Source organism: Rhinolophus hipposideros (genome assembly GCF_964194185.1).
Source record: "Rhinolophus hipposideros genome assembly, chromosome: X".
Lineage (NCBI taxonomy): Eukaryota > Metazoa > Chordata > Mammalia > Chiroptera > Rhinolophidae > Rhinolophus > Rhinolophus hipposideros.
The window spans coordinates 97,284,128-97,305,960 of NC_138046.1; the positions used below are offsets into that span (position 1 = coordinate 97,284,128).

General features: G+C 40.0%; 1 protein-coding gene across 1 annotated transcript in view; it reads right to left on the reverse strand.

The window, feature by feature from the left end:
- The window catches only part of OTC (ornithine transcarbamylase), an 81,965-nt gene that overhangs the window by 21,689 nt on the left and 38,443 nt on the right, over positions 1-21,833 (reverse strand). The window contains exon 4 of the mRNA XM_081042604.1: positions 14,882-14,969. Coding sequence (XP_080898730.1) covers positions 14,882-14,969 — 88 coding nt within the window. The remainder of the gene's footprint in view (positions 1-14,881; positions 14,970-21,833) is intronic.

Sequence of the window (21,833 nt, forward strand, 5' to 3'; positions counted from 1 at the left end):
CCATCAATAACTGAGCATGGTGTGGACACCAGAGCTGGACCGTTCTGCCTGACACAGGACTTTTCCGATGGGCAGTCTTTGCTCTGGGGTTCCTCATCAGCCTGGCTGAGACTTTCTCAGAGCTGTACTGAGTCTGAAGTTCTTTCCAACCGACTCCTTCCTTCCTCCTTTCCTTTCACTGGGGTCTGATCTGCATCACCTTCTGAAGGCTCTCCCTGCCTACTCGTGCTTCCTCTCTCCTTAATTCTTCACAGCTGTTCTCCCCAAATACATCTCTTGCATGTCTAATTCCATCTTGGAGTCTGCTTCTCAGTAAACTTGAACTGACACAGGTAGCAATGAACTCTTGCAGGGGCTGAGCCTGAGAAGGCATTTGGCCCTTACTCCTATTCTCTGCATAGCTATCTGCATCTCTGAAAAAGACAGAAAGCGTTCAATATCATACCACAAACACAAACACACACACACTACGCCAAAAAAGCAACACAAATCAAATCATGGCCATAAATTCAAGTAATTCTTAGAAAGATGGATATTATTATTCTCATTTTATAGTGAAGAACTTGAGACACAGAGAGATCTGTGTCTTAAGTAACTTACCCTGAATCAACACAGCTAAATAAGTTGGAGGAGCTTGTATTCAAATCAAAGTCAGTTTAACTCAGAAGTCCATGTTTTTACCATTACAACACGTGGCCTCAAATTTGCAGATGATAAACTTCTGAAAGGAGAGACTGGGATCCAGATTTTAAGTTTTTCCCATGTGTAAGAGTGGTGGTGGTCCCTCAGCTAATGCTTCGGCCTTACAAAAATAGCGAGAATGGCCTTTCGTTTAAAATCATGGTTTCTTATTATTTAAGGGAAACCCTCCCAACAGAAGCTTCTAATCATTTCAGTTTTAAGAAACTGTTTTTAACAGCAAAAAATTTTGGAAAGCCTCCCATGATAGTAGTTATATTAAAAATAGAGTCATAATTTTAAGATATCCAGTTAGTCTTGGGTTCTACAGCTTGCTCTGTAAGTTACTAACTGTGTGACTTTGGACATGTTATTTAATTTCTCTATGATTTAGTTTCTTGGTCTGTAAAACCATAATAACAATACATATCCCACTGGGTTATTGTGAGATTTACATGAGGGATCCTATATGCATAGTATGATGCCTTGTTCATAGTAAGAGATCAAAAAGTAGTAGACATTATTACTGTGTCAAAAGAGAATGCGTAAAAACTAAACCTAGTATGTATTTAGTAAGGTCTTCATAAATTTGTATCTTAATCATCATATATATTTGGAAAATTAGTCTCTCATATGTCTGAGACATATTATTTACTCAGTCTATAGAAAACTATTGGTGCTTATAAAATTCAAGGACCACAAAATAACTCCTTACTACCAGGGATTAGAGAATCAAAGGTTGAAAACTATATTGTTATAATATTTTCTAGACTCAGATACTTTCAAATTTTCATTGATTTCTCATACCCATAGTTCCCAGATTTTCAGATTTCATGGATCAGCAAAATTTCCAATAACATGGAGATCAACATAAAATTTCCAACTTTTTGTTTGGCAAATTAAGGACAATGGGAAACAAGCAAATAAACACATGTAATATGTCAGTATCTTCACTTAACAAAGTAATATTTTAACACCAAAAAAAAGGTGTGAGCGTCCTTGAAATTGAATTTTGCTTTGTGGAATTCACTATATTGTCTTTATTTTTCTTATTCTGCCACTTCTGATGAAAACTTCCCATGGCAGGACATCAGTGGAGGGGTCAAGATTTAGGAACCAGTGCTCTGAACTATCTAAGCACAGTCTATGTTATAGCATGAAAGAGGTGCGTAAAAGAGCCCCTTTATAATTTCTCTTGCAAGACAGGTGATGTTTGATGGTTAATTAAGAAAAGAGTTTTCAAATATTGCCGCACATGAAAGTCACCTGGAGAGTTTTTAAAACTCTTGATACCCAGGCCATAATCTCTATCAATTATGTCAGAAAAGTAGAATCTCTAAGGGTAAGACCTAGGGATCAGTATTTTCAAAAACTTTCCAGGAAACTCCAATATGCAGCCAAGGTTGAGAGCCAAAGCTAGCACCTGGCTCCTCAGGTCAACAGCATGGGCATTACCTGGCAGCTTGTTAGAACTGTAGAATCATAGGCCCCGCCCAGATTTACTGAATCAGAATATGGATTTTAACAAAGTTTTCAGGTGATTCATTTGCATATTAAAGTTTGAGACTCCCAACAAAGAGGGAATTGAGGCCACCATATTTTTGAAAGTACCATCCTTTTTTTTTTCTTAAAACCCTAAGCAGCCCCAGCCTGCCAAAAAATTTCAAGAGATGGCAGCCCAGAAAGACAGAGGACTTGGTCCATAATCTCACTGGCAGGGAGTGCTTTCTAGTTCAATTGAAGGAGAAAAGCATCTCAAATCCTAAGAAATGAATAATCCACTCCCTTCCATTAAGGTCCCCTCATGAGAGTAACCAGCTACCTTGACCAATTGGATGCCCCAAGACAATGGTTCCCAAACTTGTGTGTATCAAAACTAAGTGCAGAACTTAAAGTACTGAGCCCCACGCTCCCAAAATAGGGTAGAGTCTGGGTAGTTTTACTTGTTACCAAGTTTCCCAAGTAACTCAGATAACCTTCCAAAGTTTGAGAACCACTGTCCTAAGGCATAAGCTATTATGTTAAAAGAATTTTAAATCTTTACTTCTTTCTTCAAGACTTTAATACAAATTCCCTTCCCAGTACAGATATACTGATGCTTCATACTATAGAATACAGTCTTTTTAACTCTATCATGAGAAAGTAATGTCGATGGAGGCAGCTATCCCAAAAAAGTCTATAATTATTATCAATTTCCTATTTCGTAAGAATTGGTTAATTTTGTGACACCTGAAATACTATGGCTCAGTTGGTTAGAGCACGTGCTCTTAACAACAAGGTTGCCAGTTCAATTCCCACATGGGACGGTGGGCTGCGCCCCCTGCAACTAGATTGAAAAGGGCAACTGGACTTGCAGCCGAGCTGCGCCCTCCACAGCTAGACTGAAGGACAACAACTTGACTTGGAGCTGATGGGTCCTGGGAAAAACACACTGTTCCCCCAATAAAGTCCTGGAAATTCACAGTTCCCTTTCCCCAATAAAATCTTTTTAAAAATCAGAATTTATATGAAAAACAGGAGTAAGGATCTTAAGATAGAATGATGCACCCCAATGATGTCCACGCTCTAATCCCCATAACCCCTGAATATGTTACATAGCAAAAGGAATTTCGCAGATGTGATTAAATTAAGGAACTTGACATAGGGAGATTATCCTGGGGTGGGCCCAATATAATTACAAGGGACCTTATAAGAGGGAGGCAGGTGGTCAGAAATGAGAGAAGATGCTAGCTATGTCCCTGGCTTTGAAGATGGAGAAAGGGAGCCAGGAGCCCCAGGATATAGGCAGCCTCTGGAGACTGGAAAGGGCAAGGAAATGGATTCTCCCCTGGAAGCTCCAAAAGGAACACTGCCTTGTGGGCTCATTTTAGACCTCTCGCCTCCAGAATTGTAAGACAATAAATTGTTTTGTTTTAAGCCACTAATTTTGTGGTAATTTGTTAAAGCAGTAATAGCAATCCAACATAGAGCTCATGATAAAAAGTGAAAACTATGTGATAAAAATATATTCATCCTAGTGGCCAGCAGCTTGACTTTAATTCATCTTGAACTTAAGAGTAACCAGTACCCAAAACCCAACCAAGATTAAGTGGTCAGCAGTCCACTTCACCTGCATTCTTAGCCTCCTGAGATGATATTTTTTCCTTCCAGTCCGGTAAAACGACATATATAAACCATGAAAATGTATAAAAATAGTCTCCAGTAGAAATCCTTGCAACCCAGCAGTGTATAAAGTTTCAATTCCAGGACCACGTAAGGATAAAATAAAAGCAGGGATAATAATGTAAAACAATATTAACTGTATGATATGAACAGTGTTATGCCCAGTTTTCTTGTTAAATATTCATCAGCTCTGTAATCAAAGTGGTATTTTAAGTGTATTTTTTCCTTTTTAAAATGTTTAGAGCATTCAAGGAAATCTGAAATGCTAGGTTTGCGATTAAGTTAAATGCTTAAAAGCAGTTGATTAACTTTGCAATCAGTGTTTAACCGGTTGAGGAGACTTGTTTTGTTCATTTAACATGTATTTGATTTATTGGTTGGATAAGTAACATGTGAAAGTTTAAAGCAATCATTCTGAAATTTGAACATGCATGAGAATCACTTGTTAGAACACAGCCAATCCTGTTTCTGATTCAGTAGGTCTGGGTTGGTCCCCTCCCCGCCAAATTTGCATTTCTAACAGCAAATTATGCTGCTGCTTTGGGGACCACACTTTGAGAAACACTGAGGAATGTTTGCAATTTTGGTGTTTAAAGGAATGCTAATGGTTGATAATTCATAACGTTAATAGATTTGACTGTAAAAGCAGTGCAGAGTAGGCAATATTCCTATAAACACAGAAAGCCCCTTGGACAGTAAAGCATCTACGGGCAAAAGCTTGATTTTTTTAAAAAATGGCCCTGCAATTGGGAGGCGGCTGGTGGCTGCAAGATGGCCTCAGGGTTTTCTGGAAATTAATTTGGGGAACTTATTCAATAATGTTGTAGGGGTTTTGTTGGGTATCCGATGGGCATGCGTCCTATTTGGGAGACCACCTCAGGGATGGTGTGGATGCCTGATCGTGGCGTTGTGCACCAGAGGCTAAACATTAATGAATGCCAACTATAATTTTATGTGTGTGATGTGATGGCTGGGTGTGAGGTCGGAGGGATGGTGGGTGGGGGGAGGGGGGTTCACAGTGTGAGGGATGTAGATGGTGGGCGTCTAAGTATTACCTTGTTTTGTACACCTGAAACTAATAAATAATATAATAATAATAATAATAATAATAAAATGGCCCTGCAATCCTCCTTCAGAACAGGAGAAGTGGAATCTGGGACGTGGGGGAGGCACAGATCCCAGGTTGTCTTTACATTGTAATCTCTTGGGGAAACAAAGATATTAAAGATCTTTAAATAGACAATTATTCATATTATTTTGTCAATGATGTTGCTGTCTACTTTATGTTTAAAGTTGATATAAATCATAGAGAAATCACCATTCTTAGTTTTCTTCTTCCAGGATACTCAAGATCTTTAAAATAAAACAAAACAAAACAAAAACCTTTTGCCTGGAAAAAATAAGAAACCTATAAATAGAGCTGGGCTTATAGGCACATTTACAGTAATTGGGCTTTCTATAGCTCTCCATCAATTTGAAACCCCGGCTTTAAACATCGTAAGAGCTGCATTATATGTGCTACAAAATAAAAGGGTGACCAGTTAAAAATACTCTCTGGCTCTGTAATGACTTTTAATTCGGTCTCTTTTCATTTCCCTTTAATAGAGAGTGCTGTTTGCCTTCCGATTGATTCCTGAAACCTTGCAGACAATCTTAAGGTATCTGTCCACAATGGTAACAAAACTGCTTTTGCAAAATCCAAATTACCCAAATTTAAAGTTTCTCACACATATCAGTTCCCTCTGGATTTTTAATAGCTAACAATATGATTTTTTTAAAAATAATCAACAAATTAAAAAGTTTATTCAATTTAATTTTGCTATTAAATTGAATAAAGTTTATTCAATTTAAAATGTGGTGTTTTCTTCCCCCCTCAATCATCTCTCTTTCCTACTGTTTATAAAAAGAATCATGGCATAGGACTTTAAATGGAAAAATGGTTTAGGAGATAAAATGTTAACATTGATTATTTCTAGATGATGGCAATATTGGTAGTTCCACTTGAAACCTATGTAACATTACTAACCATTATCACACTAATAAACCTTAATTGGGAAAAAAAAGAACATATTGTGTAATCAAAAAAAAATCTCATAGGTTCTACCAAAAGGAGAATTGTAATAACCAGGAAAAAAAATTCAAAAATCATCTTCCTAAACATGATTTTGAAAGTAATTGAAAATGAAAGGGCTTCTTAGAGCAATGACTAATGCTTGGCTTTGGTAAAGAAATATGCAAGATGAGCCTGGAATATCTTGTCATATCAAAAAGCAAGGAAACTATCCAAGACTAAAAGAGTTATGTCAAAATGATCTAGTAGCCAACTTAGAGACAAATCACATTGGCTAAAGATGGGACAATTTGAGCATGAGTAAGAACAACTACAACGAATTGAAACTTTAAAATATATTAAAATGCATGAATTTATAAAGATACTAAAAAAACAGAAGAACATGGAGAAGACATAGCAATACCAATTTCAACTCAATTTGAAAGTGAATTCTCAGTCAGTTTGTATAAGCTCTCCTCAGAACAGTCAGAGACTGTATAAAAATGGAGCATGATAGCTCAGTATGTAAAGAGTACCCTGATACTGGATATTTTCATGCAGGCTCAAGGACAATTTTGAAGGAATGGTGTGGAGGAGTCATGAAAAGCATGGTTGATCTAAGTAACCCATAAAGACCTTTCCAACCTCGAGTTTCCATTATTCGTTGATATTTTTTCCTTTAGTATAAGATCAAAACTTATTTATGATTTAACTAAAACATCCAGAAGGCCAAAATAACAAAGCAAAACAAAACAAAAAACACCATAAGCCAAGTTCTCCATAGCCTCAAGCAGGCCTGCTGCAGAGTTTCTGTGGTTAGGTGAACAAATACTCAAAACAAACAAAAAACCTCCAATATTATGCTATATGCTGAGCCAGATCTTAAGAGCAAACATGGATATTGATAAGATGGACAATCACACAACAATCTTGATGCTCTTTAGAGTTCAGTTGTTCCTAAACTTTTGGAACATAGGGAATGGGTTGCAAAAGCCAAAGAGAAACACAAGTTATATTCTCATAGGGTCCTGCCATGCATTCTTCCTTCTGACTCCATCCTGCCTTGAATCAGACTGCGTGCCCCCTAAATTCCAGTTTGTTATCAGTGACATCTCCTGTCAGTAGAAGAGCTGACTGGCAAACAGTGGGAGGAATTTTTGGCTGTGTGTAATGACACCATTGATAACCCTGTAATCATTTAAAAAATGGATGTTTCCTATTTTGATTTTTCAAAACAGGCCAAGCCTGCTAGCTTCTTGGTGGCCTCTGTAAAGATTCCTGGTAATACCATATTTCCTATTAGAGACCAATTTATTCATACCTCATTAGGTACATATTTCACATTAAATGCCAATATTTTAAAATTTAGGAAAGATTACCTTTTTCGGTCTTAATATCATTGCTATAAATACCTTAATAACAATATCACAGCTTTCTTAAACATTCTTTTCAATGTGACAGTGGTTCACTCTTTCTTTGAAGACTGTGTCTCATCCACAAATTCCTCCATAACTTCCATTATTTGAGCGATCAGAATGACAATGACTTGAAACCCTTCCATGTTGCTGCAGGGCATGTGGATATGTGGTTTGTAGTGGTGGGTTGAGTGGTGTCCCCCAAATTCATGTCCACCTTGGAAACTCAGAATGTGACCTCATTTGCAGGTAGGATCTTTGCATGTGTAATTAGTTAAGATGAGGTCAGACTGGAGAAGGGAGGGCCCTAAATCCAATGACTGATATCCTGATAAGAGGAGAGGACAGAGACATACAGAAAAGAAGGCCAGGTGAAGACAGGCAGAATTTGGAGTGATGTTGTCATGCAGGGAGTCATGCGGGACCTCTGCTCCCGCTCCCCGCACCAGAATGCAGGATATGGTGAGGCCAAAAGGAACACCCACGGAGCCATAGGTAGGGGAGTCACACCAGTATAGTCTCGCTGGTGGCTGGGTTGGAGACACAGGAAGCAGGAGCCACACGATCCGCAACCTGCCGTCTGCTTCTCCGCCAACCCACCTCACTTGCTAGCTGCCATCTGCGCTTACTAGCTCAGCCACAGCAGTTATATCAGTGGCTAATGGCTAATGGGTAACAGCTGATGGCCAACTAGCCACAGCTGACGGCCACCTACTACCCAAGCCAGCACCTTTCCACGTGAGGCCGAGAGCCTGGAAGCTACTCTCTGGGACCCTGTCCCCACAGATGCATTTATAAGCCAAGGGACGCCAAGGAGCTGTGGGAAGAGGCAAGCAGTGACCCTTCCCTAGCACCTTCGAGGGAGCGCAGCCATGCTGACACCTTGATTTCACACTTCTGGACCCCAGAACCTTGAGAGAATACATTTCTGTTGTTTTAAGTCACCAAGTTGAGTGGTCATTTTTTTGGCAGCCCTAGGAAACTAATACAGTGGTTTGTGCTGATTTTACTTTCTACTAGTTTTACACTAACAGAACACACTTTAGCAATCACCGCCATGAGTAAATTACATCTGTAGGGAAAGTAATTAGAGTAGAACAACGTTACATTATCTGGTTTTATATGGAGCTTTTCATACACGTGGTTTCTGAAGTTGCATTATGAACTGTATTAAAGTGAAAATGACTGTGAAGCTATTACGTCCCTTTCAATAGTGGACTCAGAGCATTAGGCATGAACAGCTGTCATTATAGAAGACACAGAAAGCCTTCAAACTGGACTGATAATGTCTCTCTGCTGTTCCTAAGGTCCATCCGATTTTCAACTTCAAAAAAACCAGTGGTCTGAGTCATGCGAAGGTGTCACTTCTGGTGAACACATCTAAAAGAATAAGCCCAGAGCAAGGGCGAAACATAGAATATCCAACTCTTAACTCTAGCAGAGCACCAGAGAATTGGCAACATCTGAAAATACCCTCAAATCTGAAGCAAATGTAACTGAATGTATGTGTATATGTTTGTGTGTTCTGACATGTTAGGGGGTGGAAGAGAGTAGCCAAGAGAGACTTTTCCAAAGAGGGAAGTAAGCAATGGTTGATTATATCCAATGGGTGTCTGGCCCTACAGGGACCCACACTGAACTGAGGAAATAATTCAAATCTTAAGTCTGTCGTGCCCCATCAATGTAGGACGCACTCCCTTACCAGTTAGGGTAGATTGAGGTAAAGGACAATTACCAAAATCCAGAAGAGAGATGAGAGCCAGGTTATGCTAAGGGTTAACATAGCAGTCCTGAGATGGTTATCTTTGAAAGGTCTGCTTACAAGTTAGCCCTTGGCCACTGGGAACTTGGACTTGGGGAGGGTTCCTACCATTCCCAGAAATAATAAGGATGGCTCACTGCCTAAACTGTTTGTATAAACAGTACAGATGGTGCGGAACAGCTGCTTTCCTTTTAGGAGTCTAGAATTTGGGTTCATGCTAGGCAGAGGGTGCTTGTGTGACCAGCCCCTGATAAAAATCTTGGGCACTGTCTAGAGACTCCCTGGTAAACAACATTTCACACGTGTTGCCACAACTTGTCGCTGGGTGAATTAGCATGTCCTTTATGTCTCCACTGGGAAAGGGGGACACTTGGAAGCTTGTGCCTGGTCTCCCCTAGACTTGGCCCCATGTGCCTTTTCTCTTTGCTGTCTTTGCTTCGAATCCTTTTTTTGTAATGAATCTTAGCTCTGAGTATGATCGTCTGCTGAGTCTTGTGAGTCCTAATGAATCACCAAACCTGGGGGTGGTCTTGGGGTCCCCTGACATACCAGTTCGTCCACAGTACCAATCCACAACTCCATCTCAGTGTCCCCTTTCTCTCCCCACTAGCATCCCCTCAGATTACACAATACTCAACTAGCTAAGGAGGATTTGCCCACAATATTTTGAAGAGAACAGGTTTTTTGGTTTTTTTAATTAAAGTTTATTATCGTAATCAAGAAAGAAAAGAGCAACACATTCTATTTTGAATGTGTATTTACAATTTTTACTCCTTGATCTGATTTTATTTTTCCTGTCTTTGGTGGTTGAGACAGGACCAACTCATAAGTGAACTTATTTTTTTTATGTGCCGATTTAAAACATGTTTATTTGCAGACTTTAAAACAATGCTGGCTGTCCTTCTGTTCCTGAATACATCAAGCTTATTGTTGCCTTAACCTTTTGTATCAGCAGTTCTTTCTGTTTGGATGCTCTTCCCACAGCTTTGCATACCTGACTCTGTCTTTACAATGAGTTCTCAACTGTCACCTCCTCCAAGACGCCTTTCCTGACTACCCAATCTAAAGGAGACTCCACCCCACCCACAGATCACCCTGTTTTAAGCTTCAACATAGCACTTATTTCAACCTGCTAGTCTATTCATGCTTTATTTATTTGTTTGGTGAAAGCCTCCTCCCTCTACACTATAATTTCCACTCAGACAATGATTTTGTTTGATTTGATCAACATTTTATTCTCAGTGCTAAAACAATGCCTGGAGAAAACCTAGGCATTCAATAAATATTTTTGAATAAATGAATAATTAAATCATTTGGCTAAATAAGAGAGACACTTTGGAAATTACATTTAACAGCTTTCAGGAGACTGGCCCAATTTTGCCTTTTTTTTTTTTCTTCTCCTGTTTGCCACATTCACTGTATTGCCCGTCAGGTTCTTCTTTGACCAATGGGCAGTCACTTTTTTATTCGACCAAGTCCCCAAAGCAGCCAGACAGGCAGATGGAGAAGCAAAGCCATCAGTCACTGTCAGGTGTGCGCTGTTCTCTTGATTTGAAAGGACTAGCACTGTCATTTAAACATCATCCAATCTTTTTGCATCTTACAAAGTTTAACTTCTTTAAAAAAAAGCAAGGAGGCAATTGCTATGGATGGTATGGTGCGTATCAGCAGGGTAGATGTCATTAAGATTCACTTCCTTGCTTCTGTTCAATTGCTTCTGTGAAAGGCAGTGGGTTTCTCTTGTCTTCTTCAATTTAAATGTATTGAGTTTCTGAATCTCAGCCATATCTTGTTTGTCAGATATTTTGGCAGATTAAGCCGTAATGCGGTACACAACAGAAAGTCAGATTTCCACAGTAGCTACTCTATCCCCCTTTCTGACATCCCCATCTCCCATTCTAGCCTCTTCTGATTGCATTATCCTTATTCTCCTTGTACTCTCATGATTTCCTCCCGCCCCTCCGTAACTGCAGCTCTCCTCAAGGTTCAGCCTTCTGCAATTCTCCCACAATGAGACGCTGGAGCTCATTTTCTACCACTGAGCTTATACTTCTATTTCTCCAGCTTTCAATTTCATCCAAGGTCTTTATCCCCAATGGCCTGTGGCCATTTGTACTTGGAGGTTCAACCTTTAATGCAGTAGGTCAATACCTGATCTATCACTTCCTCCCCAAAGCAGAAACTCCTTTCATTGTCCTTCTTCTGCTAATATATACATACATATTTTAATAATAACTAATCTGAAATCATTTTGTCTACACTATCAATGCACCCTTCATAATCAGTTATCATGAAACCATATAAATATCTCATTAGCTGTTTCTTCTTTACCATCCCTTTCACTAATGCACTAGCATAGATTGACAGCACAACAGCTCAGGATTACAGTACAACCTTACAATTCAGGGTCTCAAAGTGTGGTCCAGCCACTCTGGCAACAGAATCATTTGAGGAGCTTGTTAAAATGTAGGTGCCCAGGGGGTAGTCGGTTAGCTCGGTTTGTTAGAGCGTGGTGCTAATAACACCAAGGTTGCCGGTTCGATCCCCACATGGGCCACTGTGAGCTGTACCCTCCTTTAAAAAAATAAAAAGCATTTGCTTTAAAAAAATTAATTAATTAATTAAAATAAAATGTAGGTGCCCAGACACCATCTAAACCCTAACCTGCAAAATTAGAAATTATCTCTCTACTTTCTGTCTCTACCCCTATCCAAATTACTCCGCCTTTGTCTACACATGGTTTACATTGGGACACACCTCTGTTTAAAGACTACAACTTTGTATCTGATACATTTGTATACATTTGAGAGTATAAAGTGAACCTTAAGGATCAGAACTCCCTGACATTTTAGAAAAGGAAACTAAGATCCACAAAATTTTCACCTAGGGAGGTCACAAAGTAGGTAAGGGGCAAAGCTTAGACTAGATCTCAAGTCTTGTGATATCCAAACCATGCAGAGAAGAGGTAGCATAGCAGGCCTGACCGCTATCCTTTGAAAGCCCTGCTTGTAAGAATCCCCTGGAGGGCATCTGAGAACTTCGATTTTGACAGGGTTTCCATCATTTCCAGGACTGATAAGAGTGGCTCATTGTGCCTAAAATATTTTTACAAATAATGTGGTTTAAAGTAAACACCTGCTTTCCTCCTGGGAGTCTGGGATTTGGGTGCATGTCAAACAGGATGCTATGTAACTGTCTCCCAGTGAAAACCCTGGACACTGAGTCTCTAAGGAGCAACATTTCACATGTGTTGTGACAACTCATTGCGAAGGGTACGAAGCATGTCCTGAGTGACTCCCCTGGGAGAGGACTCTTGGAAGCTTGCACCTGGTTTCCCTTGAACTTTGCTACATGTGCCTTTTCCCTTCATTGCTTGTGCTTGGTATACTTTCTCAATATAATAAATCACAGCCATGAGTAGGACTATATGCTGAGTCCTGTGAATCCTCCAGGTGAATCATCAAACGTGGGGTGGTCTTGGGGACCTAATGACACAGAAGCCAATGATTGCCACAACTTATTTCACTGTCCCTCTCATGGGATGTATGCAAGAAGCAGTAGGGGTAGTCAAAACAACATAGCCTTAAATAAATAAAAAATAGCTTGATTTAAATTCTGACTTAGCTTCTAAGCTCCATTACTTCTCTGAATCATGGTTTTGTCATCTGTAACATTGGGCCAATAATACTTACTTTGTAAGGTTTTTACAAAGATTTGAGATAATAGCACAAGAGGTCCATAGTATACACCCTTTAAGAAGGAGCTTTTGTTTTCATTCAGAGTTTTTTGGATAAGATGCAATGATCAGAAGAATTCTATGGATCAAATTTTATGTATCCATATATCCATGTAGCAATGGAACTAATTACGTATATGGACTAAAAGGTCCCAATGACGTTGGAACTTATGAGCATATTGTTTTTCTCAAGATCTGTGTAGAGCTCCTCTAAGAACTTGCGGTGGGAATCGTTATGTGGAGAGCAAGCACAGAAAAGAACATGTTTATACTCATCCTCAGCTTTCGATCCAAGCTTGGCTATTGGTTTCTTGCTTTGGGGGTCCTGCCCACTCCACTGATTTCTGGGCCCTGACCTCTTTCTGGCTGCCAGTCTGCACTCCTTAACTCTTTACTGGATACTCAGCTGTTCCTTCCTCCAACTGTACCCTTTTCCAACCACTAGTTCATACATGACTCATTCACTCTCATTCCTTGGTTCTACACGGAGGATCCCCACTGAAACTCTCTCCTGGCTGTATCCCTGGCTTCATTCCTTAACCAGCTTGTAATATTTGCTCTCGAGTAAGCTATATTTCACTTTTGTGAAAAGAGAATTATTAGGCTAATATAAATCCCAGGCAGTGGCAGCATATTTGGAAGAAAACCTCATTTATGTTTATTTATTCTTTTTATCCTTTACATCCAGAAGATGAACACCACACTTCTTAATACTAATATTGTCTCATCTAAAATAATGTGACAAAAATGTTTAAAGATGAGTGATTTCAAATCACTTTAGCAATTCAAATGAGGTGGTTTCTTTAGTATATACTAGGGTAGATGCCATAAAAAGCAGGAAGTGTCTGCAAGGAGTTACTTTATGGCACATCATTTGCAGGAAAAAAAGTCAGTAGGCTTCCACATCAAGGGTAAAATATTTAAACAAAGACATTTGCTCTGCATTTCTTGACCAGACATGATATAATGGTGAGAATACTGCATGGGGAGTCAGGGGGCCTGTGTTTCAATCTTTTTGGGGGGCGGGAGGCGACTCCTTGTGAGAGTCGAGGAGTCAAACCGTTAACCTTTTGGTTGAGAGGATGCGCTCCAACCAACTGAGCCATCTGGGAGCTCAGGGCAGCTCATTGACTTCATTCTAGTTGCAGAGGGCGCAGCTCACTGGCCCATGTGTGAATCCAACCGGCAGCCCTGTTGCCCAGAGCTCATGCTCTAAGCAACTGAGCCACCTGTCCGCCCATTCAATCTTTATAATATAGTGGTTACGAGCCTTTTCCCACCTCTGCTTTCATCTAGGTAGGGGTGAGCTACTAGCACTTGCCAACAGAATGTGAATAGAAGTGCTTGTGCCACTTCCCTGCTAAGGTGGCTTTGAAGCAAGTATCCCGTCTCCATGTTCTCTTCTCCTAGCTTGTGGCTGGATGTTGACACCCAGGGTGACCTTAGAGGCCACATGTTAAAGATTGTAGAAACACTTTCATCCAGAGTCTCTCAGTGGCCACACAAATAATCAGTCTTTCCCTCTTACCAATGAGGAACACCGGTACTATGTTAAGCCATTGACATTTTGAGATTTTGTGTTAAAGTAGCTAGTATGTCCCTAATTAAGTTTCACCTCTTTATGCCAATCTGTGTGGGTTGTTATAAGGATTCAATGAGTTAGAACAATGCTGACACATAATGAATGCTCAGTAAATGATGTCTATTAATATTATGCCCTGCTCCAATGCAAACTAGTTATGAGTCATTGAACGTGTCAATTTCCCTGGTCCTCCATTTCTTCAATTGTAAAATGTAAGAGTCATGCTTAATGATTTCTAAGTTTCCCGAAATTTGAAATTTTATAATCAGAAACCTCTTCAAAGTGCTAAGAAAAAAATGATCTTAATCCATAGAAAGTGGCCAGAGGATAAGAGAGGGGCATTCAGAACATCAAGTAAAGAGGGAAAGAAGGAAAACAGAGAACAGTACAAAGGACAGTGAAAGGGGAAAACACTATTAGAAGAGAAGCATAGTTTCTTTTTGAAATGTATCCATCAATTCTGAAATAAGCTTTGAAGAGAAGAAAATTTACAAACCGGGCCGTGTCTGTGAGACTTTCATTCACACCCAAGTGAATATCTTGTGTGGTCAGAAAACAAGGATGTCCTCCCAGAAGTGCAAAGCCTATAATAAAAGAAAGAGAAACAAAAGCATTTTTAAAAAAGGAACTAAAGTAGGAAACACAATTATGAGGAGCTGGCACCATCTCAATTGAAAAGTCAAAATCTTTCAAGTTCTCCAACTTCTCTGATAGGGAATTCCCAGGGCAGAGCAACATGAGGAACCGAGGGAATTTTCTGTACAAACACTCAACTCTCCTTCAGATGTGTGCCCATTTTTCCACCCTCTTGTTCAGAACCTGTAAATAATGGGGCACTGTTCCCCTTTCAGGGGCTACTCCTGGTATTTATTCTTTAAAATATATACTGATGTCTATCCAGGAGAACAGAAAAATAAACCATAGCATGGTATATCACGGATTGCAATGGAATACCACTCAGTAATAAAAAGGAATGAACTATGAATACACACAACGTAGATGTCTCTCACAGACTTTATGCTGAATGAAAGAAGCTAGATAATGTATAACTTCATTTATATGAAGTTCTAGAACAGGCAAAACAAAGAGGCAGAAATTACAACAATAGATGCTTCTGGGAGGGTGATTGGCTGGGAAGGAGCATTGGTGAACTTTCTGGGGTAATGGGAATGTTTTATACTTTGATAGAGTTTGTAGATTACATGGGTGTATGTATTCTTCAACACTGATTGAACTATACACTTCAGATCTGTGTATTTTACTATACATAAATTATACTTTAATTTTTTTTAATTAAAATAAAGTAAGCATTGAAATGGTAGTTTCGGGTTACTAAAAGTCAACCAAGTCAAAGTGTCCTTCTACTGTTTTATGTATCTTCCAACCAAGACAAAGCTAAACAGTGCTCACATATTACCCTCACCACTTCTCAACTCTCTGTGGAATGTGCGATCATTGCAGCCATCTCATCAGATGAGGATGGCTCCTGCCCCACCCACACCGCATGTTCCATTGGTCAGAAGAGGATGACACAGGGAGGCTGTGTCATCCTGTGTCACCCCAAGCCACAGCTAAACTCTGTTAGTGCAAGCAGAGCCCTTTGATAACACACCCTGGGGCAAAATGATGGGAAATGGTGACATCCAGTCAAACTTTTACTCTCATTTGAGACTGCTTCAGTAGGCAGACCTTCGATACACAATGTAAGGGCAAATAAGTATAATTACAAGATAGAGACATGTCTGAGGAATTTTGCAGACATTACTGTTTTCCTTCTTATTGTAATATGACTAATTTGTCTTTCGGGAAATAAACAACTGTCAGAAATTTCTAATCCCATCTGTTTCCCATGAGAAAGGAGGAAACAATTTCATAGTGAACTGGGGAATGAGGAGTTTTAGACCCTTGAAGGGGAATTTGACCCAAAATCTCATGAAACCCCCCGTTTAAGTCTTAACACATTTGAATGATACAATTTGAATATAGATGGATATTAAATGATACTAAGGAATCATTTTTGTTAGGTGTGATAATGATATTATCGTTATATAGGAAACTATCCTTGTTTATTTAAAATACGCTTACTGATATATTTTGGGATAAAATGTCATTATAGCTTTACATTACTATAAAATACTTCAGCAACAAAAATGCATATATAAATCAAAGAAGGCAACATATTAACAGTTGTTAGATTGATGTAAGGGACATTGGTATGCTCATTATGCTAATCTTTCTACTTTCTGTTTAATAACTCTTAATTAAAAGTGAAAGTCAGAAAAATCCACATCAAAACAATAGTCCTCATTTCTGTTACTGCATAAAATGAAATAATTATAATCTACCTATTTTGTACTTAAAGGTGTTCTCTTTTATTTTATTTTTTTATTCGTTTCAGGTGTACAAAGCAACATACTAGTTAGATATTTATTACCTCACAAAGTGAAACACCCCCTTCCACAAGCTACTACCCCTCTGACATCTTCCAAGAGTCAGAGAGTCTAAAAATGTTTTCAAGATTGTTTTTGCGAACCTAGAGTCCAAGGGTTTGCCATAGGGGAGCCAGTCCTTGAGCCAACTTACAGTGGGATCTACAGAGATAGGACAACCCGGTGGAACTGGACTCAGTCTTCATCTGAAAAATCAGGCAGTTTGCCTAGAGCCCTAAGACCCCTGGCAGCTAGGTCCCAAGTAGAACCAGAGAACACGAAACACAATAACAGTCCTACTTGCTAGGGGTCCTGTAATAAAGCATCTGACTCCATTTGCGATGTTTGACTGCTACAAGCTTTCAAGCCTCCCATCACTCTCCCTTCTCCTTCTGCCCTATATCTGGGCAAGCTAATAAGAAAGTGCAGGTGATCCCTCCTTTGGCGCTAGCAGGAAGTTCAAACTATGCAAGTCCTGGCCTATGCATGGGAATCCTTTCCCCAGCCCCACCCCTTAACCCCACCCCCTAACCACAGTAGAAGTCCAGGCCAGTAGCATTTTCCCAGTCTCTAATGCCACTTCTGGACCGGCTTGGGAGCCACACCTAGTCTCCCCAGAAAACCACATTATGTGAGTAATAAAACTTTTCATACTCTCTTAGTGCATGTGTGGTGCCCTCACTGTCAACAATCAAACCAAATTTTGGTGGGAGACCATCTTGTCTCTCTGGAGTGACCAAGCAGGTCCTGGACTCACAACATGGTTCTGAAATGTATTCATTCATTCTAAAATTACGTGCCTGGTGCTGTTCTAGGCACCGGGGTAAAGCAATGTAAACATGGTACAAGTCCCTGCCTGCATGGAACTTATATTCTAGTGAGGAAAGACTGATAATAAACTGGATGAGTAAATTACAATAAGTTGTCCTTATCTGTGCTTTAGCTTTCTGAGGTTTCAGTTACCCGTGGTCCACCACAGTCTGAAAATATTACATGGAAATTCCAGAAATAAAGAATTCATGAGTTTTAAATTGCACACCATTCTGAGTAGCATGATGAAATCTTGTGCTGTCGGGCTCCCTCCTGCCCAAGACGTGAATCATCCCTTTGTCAAGTGTATCCATTCTGTATACGCTCCCCGCCCATTAGGCACTTAGTAGCTGTCTCGATGATCAGATTGACTGTCCCAGTATCACAGCGCTTGTGTTCAAGTCAGCCTTATTTTACTTACTAATGCCATATTCACATAACTTTTATTACAGTATATTGTTATAATTGTTCTATTTCATTATTGTTGTTGATCTCTTACTGTGCTTAATTTATAAATTAAACTTGATCATAGGTATGTATGTATAGGAAAAAGTCAATATATAGAGAGGATTTGGTAGTATCTGCGGTTTCAGGCATCCACTGGGGGTCTTGGAATGTATACCCTGTGGGTAAGAGGGGATGACTGTAAGTGCCTCGTATGTCAGATAAGTACTATACGAAAAATAGAGGATGGAGGGGGCATAGGGAGTGTAAGGAATAGGAGTTGTAATTTTCACATGGTCAAGGAAGCCACACTGAAACATACCAGACAGTGGGAAGAGCATGTCCTGAGCTCATGAGGAAGGGTCATGAGTGTAGGTTCAAGGCACACCAAGAAGGTTGGTGCATAAGATGCAGTGTGTGTGAGGATAGTAAGGGCTGAGATTGCAGGAGGAAGGTGGGGAGGAAGCAACAACTTTGACTTTTGTCTGAATAAGATGGGAAGCCATTGGAAGGTTGGAGCAGAGGAATGATTATGATTGGGTTTATGTTTTCATAGAACATCTGTAGTAGGACCAAAGCAGGGCAACTAGTCAGAAGACTGATTCAAAAATCTGGGTGAGGTCCAGCTGGGTGGCTCAGTCGGTTAGAGCACAGTGCTCATATCACCAACATCGCCGGTTCAATTCCCATATGGGCTAGTGAGCTGCGCCCTCCACAGCTAGACTGAAGACAATGACTTGACTTGGAGCTGATGAGTCCTGGAAAAACACACTGTTCCCCAATATTCCCCAATAAATTTTTTTTTTAAATCTGGGTGAGAGTTGGTAGCTTGGATCAGAGTAGTAGCAGCTGAAGTGATGAGAAAGTGATTGGATTCTGATATACCGGGGGTGCCAAAAACATGTATACACATTTTGAGAGATGTTATCTATGTATTGCTTTTCGAAGTTGAATTGAATTATGGTAACAATGTGTAGTATGACGTTCGCTCAAAAGATGGCATTCATCAAATGAATGCTAGCAACATTCATTGTATTTCTATTTTAACACAGTTTTCTCCTTTTTAAAAATGTGTATACATTTTTTTGGCACCCTCTGTATTTTCAAAGTGGGGCCAGCACTAAGCTGATGACCTTGCTTTCTACCTCACTGAGCAAAAAGGTAGTGATCAGAGGACTTCCAGATTCCACCACTCCATTTCCCCACCTGCCAGCATCTGTACCCATATATTCTGCTTTCTTTCCTGTTAAGCATAGATGAACCTTCCATGCCCCATGAATGCACTAGAAGCCATACCTCCTTGCTTATTCAAGGATGTTGCTCTAGCAGTTCTTCCCTTTCTCCCTTACATTACCTATATCTTGAATAGGCCATTCTCATTTTTTCACTCATTAATAAAAACAAATGCAAACTTAATCTTGTCTTATTTCCCCCACCAGGTATCCCTTCAATTCTTTGCAGAAAAACTCTTTTTTTTCCTTTCTCTCTCCAGATCCTCTTTTCTCATTTCCTTCAAATCTATTCCCATAAGGCAGTGGCCCCCCAACACTGCTCCAGAACTCCTCTCACCAAGGTGACCAATAAACTTTACATCACTACATCTAGTGGCCATTTAAGTTCTCATTTTTCTTAGTAGCATTTAACAACGTTGTCTACCACCTTTTCCTTAATTAACTTTCTTCACACGCTGTCCGGGACATCACACTTTCTTACCTTTACATCTACCTTGGCAGTTGCTCCTTCTCAATCTCCATTGCTGAATCCTCTTTTCCTTGACCTCTTAATGTTGAGGTGCCCCAGGGCCAGTCATCGGCCTCTTCCCTCCATCTATACTCATTCCTTGTATAATTATAGCCAATCCCATAGGGTAAGGGGGGTGGGGGTGGGAGATGAGGGTAAGGGGGATCAAATATATGGTGATGGAAGGAGAACTGACTCTGGGTGGTGAACACAATGGGATTTATAGATGATGTAATACAGAATTGTACTCCTGAAATCTATGTAATTTCACTAACAATTGTCACCCCAATAAATTAAAAAATATATATATCAAAAAAATTATAGCCAATCCCATGACCTTAAATGTCACCTATATGCTGATGACTCCAAATATCTGTAGGCCAAATCTCACTCCCTTATTCCCGACTAATATCTCACTATCTTTTCACCATTTTTGCCTGTGTGTCTAATAGACATCTCAAACTCAATATTTCCAAAACCGAACTCCCAATCTTCCCCTCTATCCTGCTCAATCCTGCTCAGAGTTGCTAGACAGAAACCTTGAAGTCATCCTTGATGTCGCGCTCTTACCCAATACATCAGGAATCTCATCGGCTCTCCCTTCAAAACATAGCCCCAATGTGTCCCTCTTAGCCCTCCATCGCTACCACCCTGGCCCCAGCCTCTATGTACTAGTTACCTATTAACAAGTTTCACTGTTTCTATCTTGTCTCCATCCCCACCCCAACAGTTTATTCTCAATAGAGCAGCCAGAGAGATTCTTTTAAAAAGCAAGTTAGATCATGCCCACCTTGATTCAAAACCCTGCAAAGATACCCCATTTCACTAGGAGTAAAAGCAAAAGTCCAACTAATGGAGTACATGTTTTTCCCTCAGTTCCAGGCACATACTTCTCCTTGCTGAGAGCACTTACCTTCCAACATAAGATATCATACACTTATTATGTCTATTGTGTGTTGTCTATATACTCTCTAGGATGTAAGTTCCATGAAGGCAGGGATTTTCCTCTCTTTTGTTCATGGTGTATCACTCTCAAGAACCTAGAATAAATGCTGGTACATAGTAAATTCTCAACAAATACTTGTTGAATGAATGTAGAAAGGATTTTTACTCAATGTAGACGGGATTTTTACTCTGGAGAGAGGACTCATTCTTTTTCTTTTCTTTTTAAGGAGGGCACAGCTCACAGTGGCCCATGCGGAAATCAAACCGGCAACCTTGGTGCTACCAGCACCAGCTCTAACCAACTGAGCTAACCCGCCGCCCCAAGGACTCATTCTTTTCACTTGCAAACATCTCCTAATTTTGTTAACAAAAAGAACAGAATATTCTATTATGTGTGAAGTGAGCTAATGGGATTTAGTGGTGATTGCAATCACTAATCACTCCCCAGCACTTAATCTGTTTATAAACAGGTAAAGTCACCTAAATAAACATGAATACTGCACATTCATTAAGACAGTATTTATTTCGTACCTACTATGTGCCTAACACGGGGATGAATGTCATTAAGGGTTGAAGACTATGAAGGAACGTTTCACACAAAGTTTAAGACGTCCTGGCATGTCTGCTCCAAATCACACTCTTACTTTGACTAGACGCCTTTTGCTGTAATAACCCAGGATTCGTTTTTTGCCTTTTCATTTCTCTCTTTGTGTTATAAAGATTCACATCAAGACTGGACTTACGAGGTAGGGTAGGAAGAGGAGTTACAGAAAGTGTTCAGAATTAAGAGTCAAAGCCTTCAGCAGTTCCTGGAGGAGATTTCCTGGGCCCTTGCCTCCAGGAAAGAATTGCCTCTGCAATTCTGGTCACTGATCAGAAAGAAGCCTTAGGCTCCAGTCCAAAATCTCAGGTCAAGTATTCACCAGTTTATCAGACCTGGGTGGTAATAAGTGCTTCACCAGGGCACCAGAGGTTCCCAGAAGCCACCAGGAGCTACCATGGCTGAGGGGAGGAGAGCAAAGGGACAGGTCTATCTATATTCTTTCTTCACGCTTCATCCAGAGAAGTCTGCTTTTATCT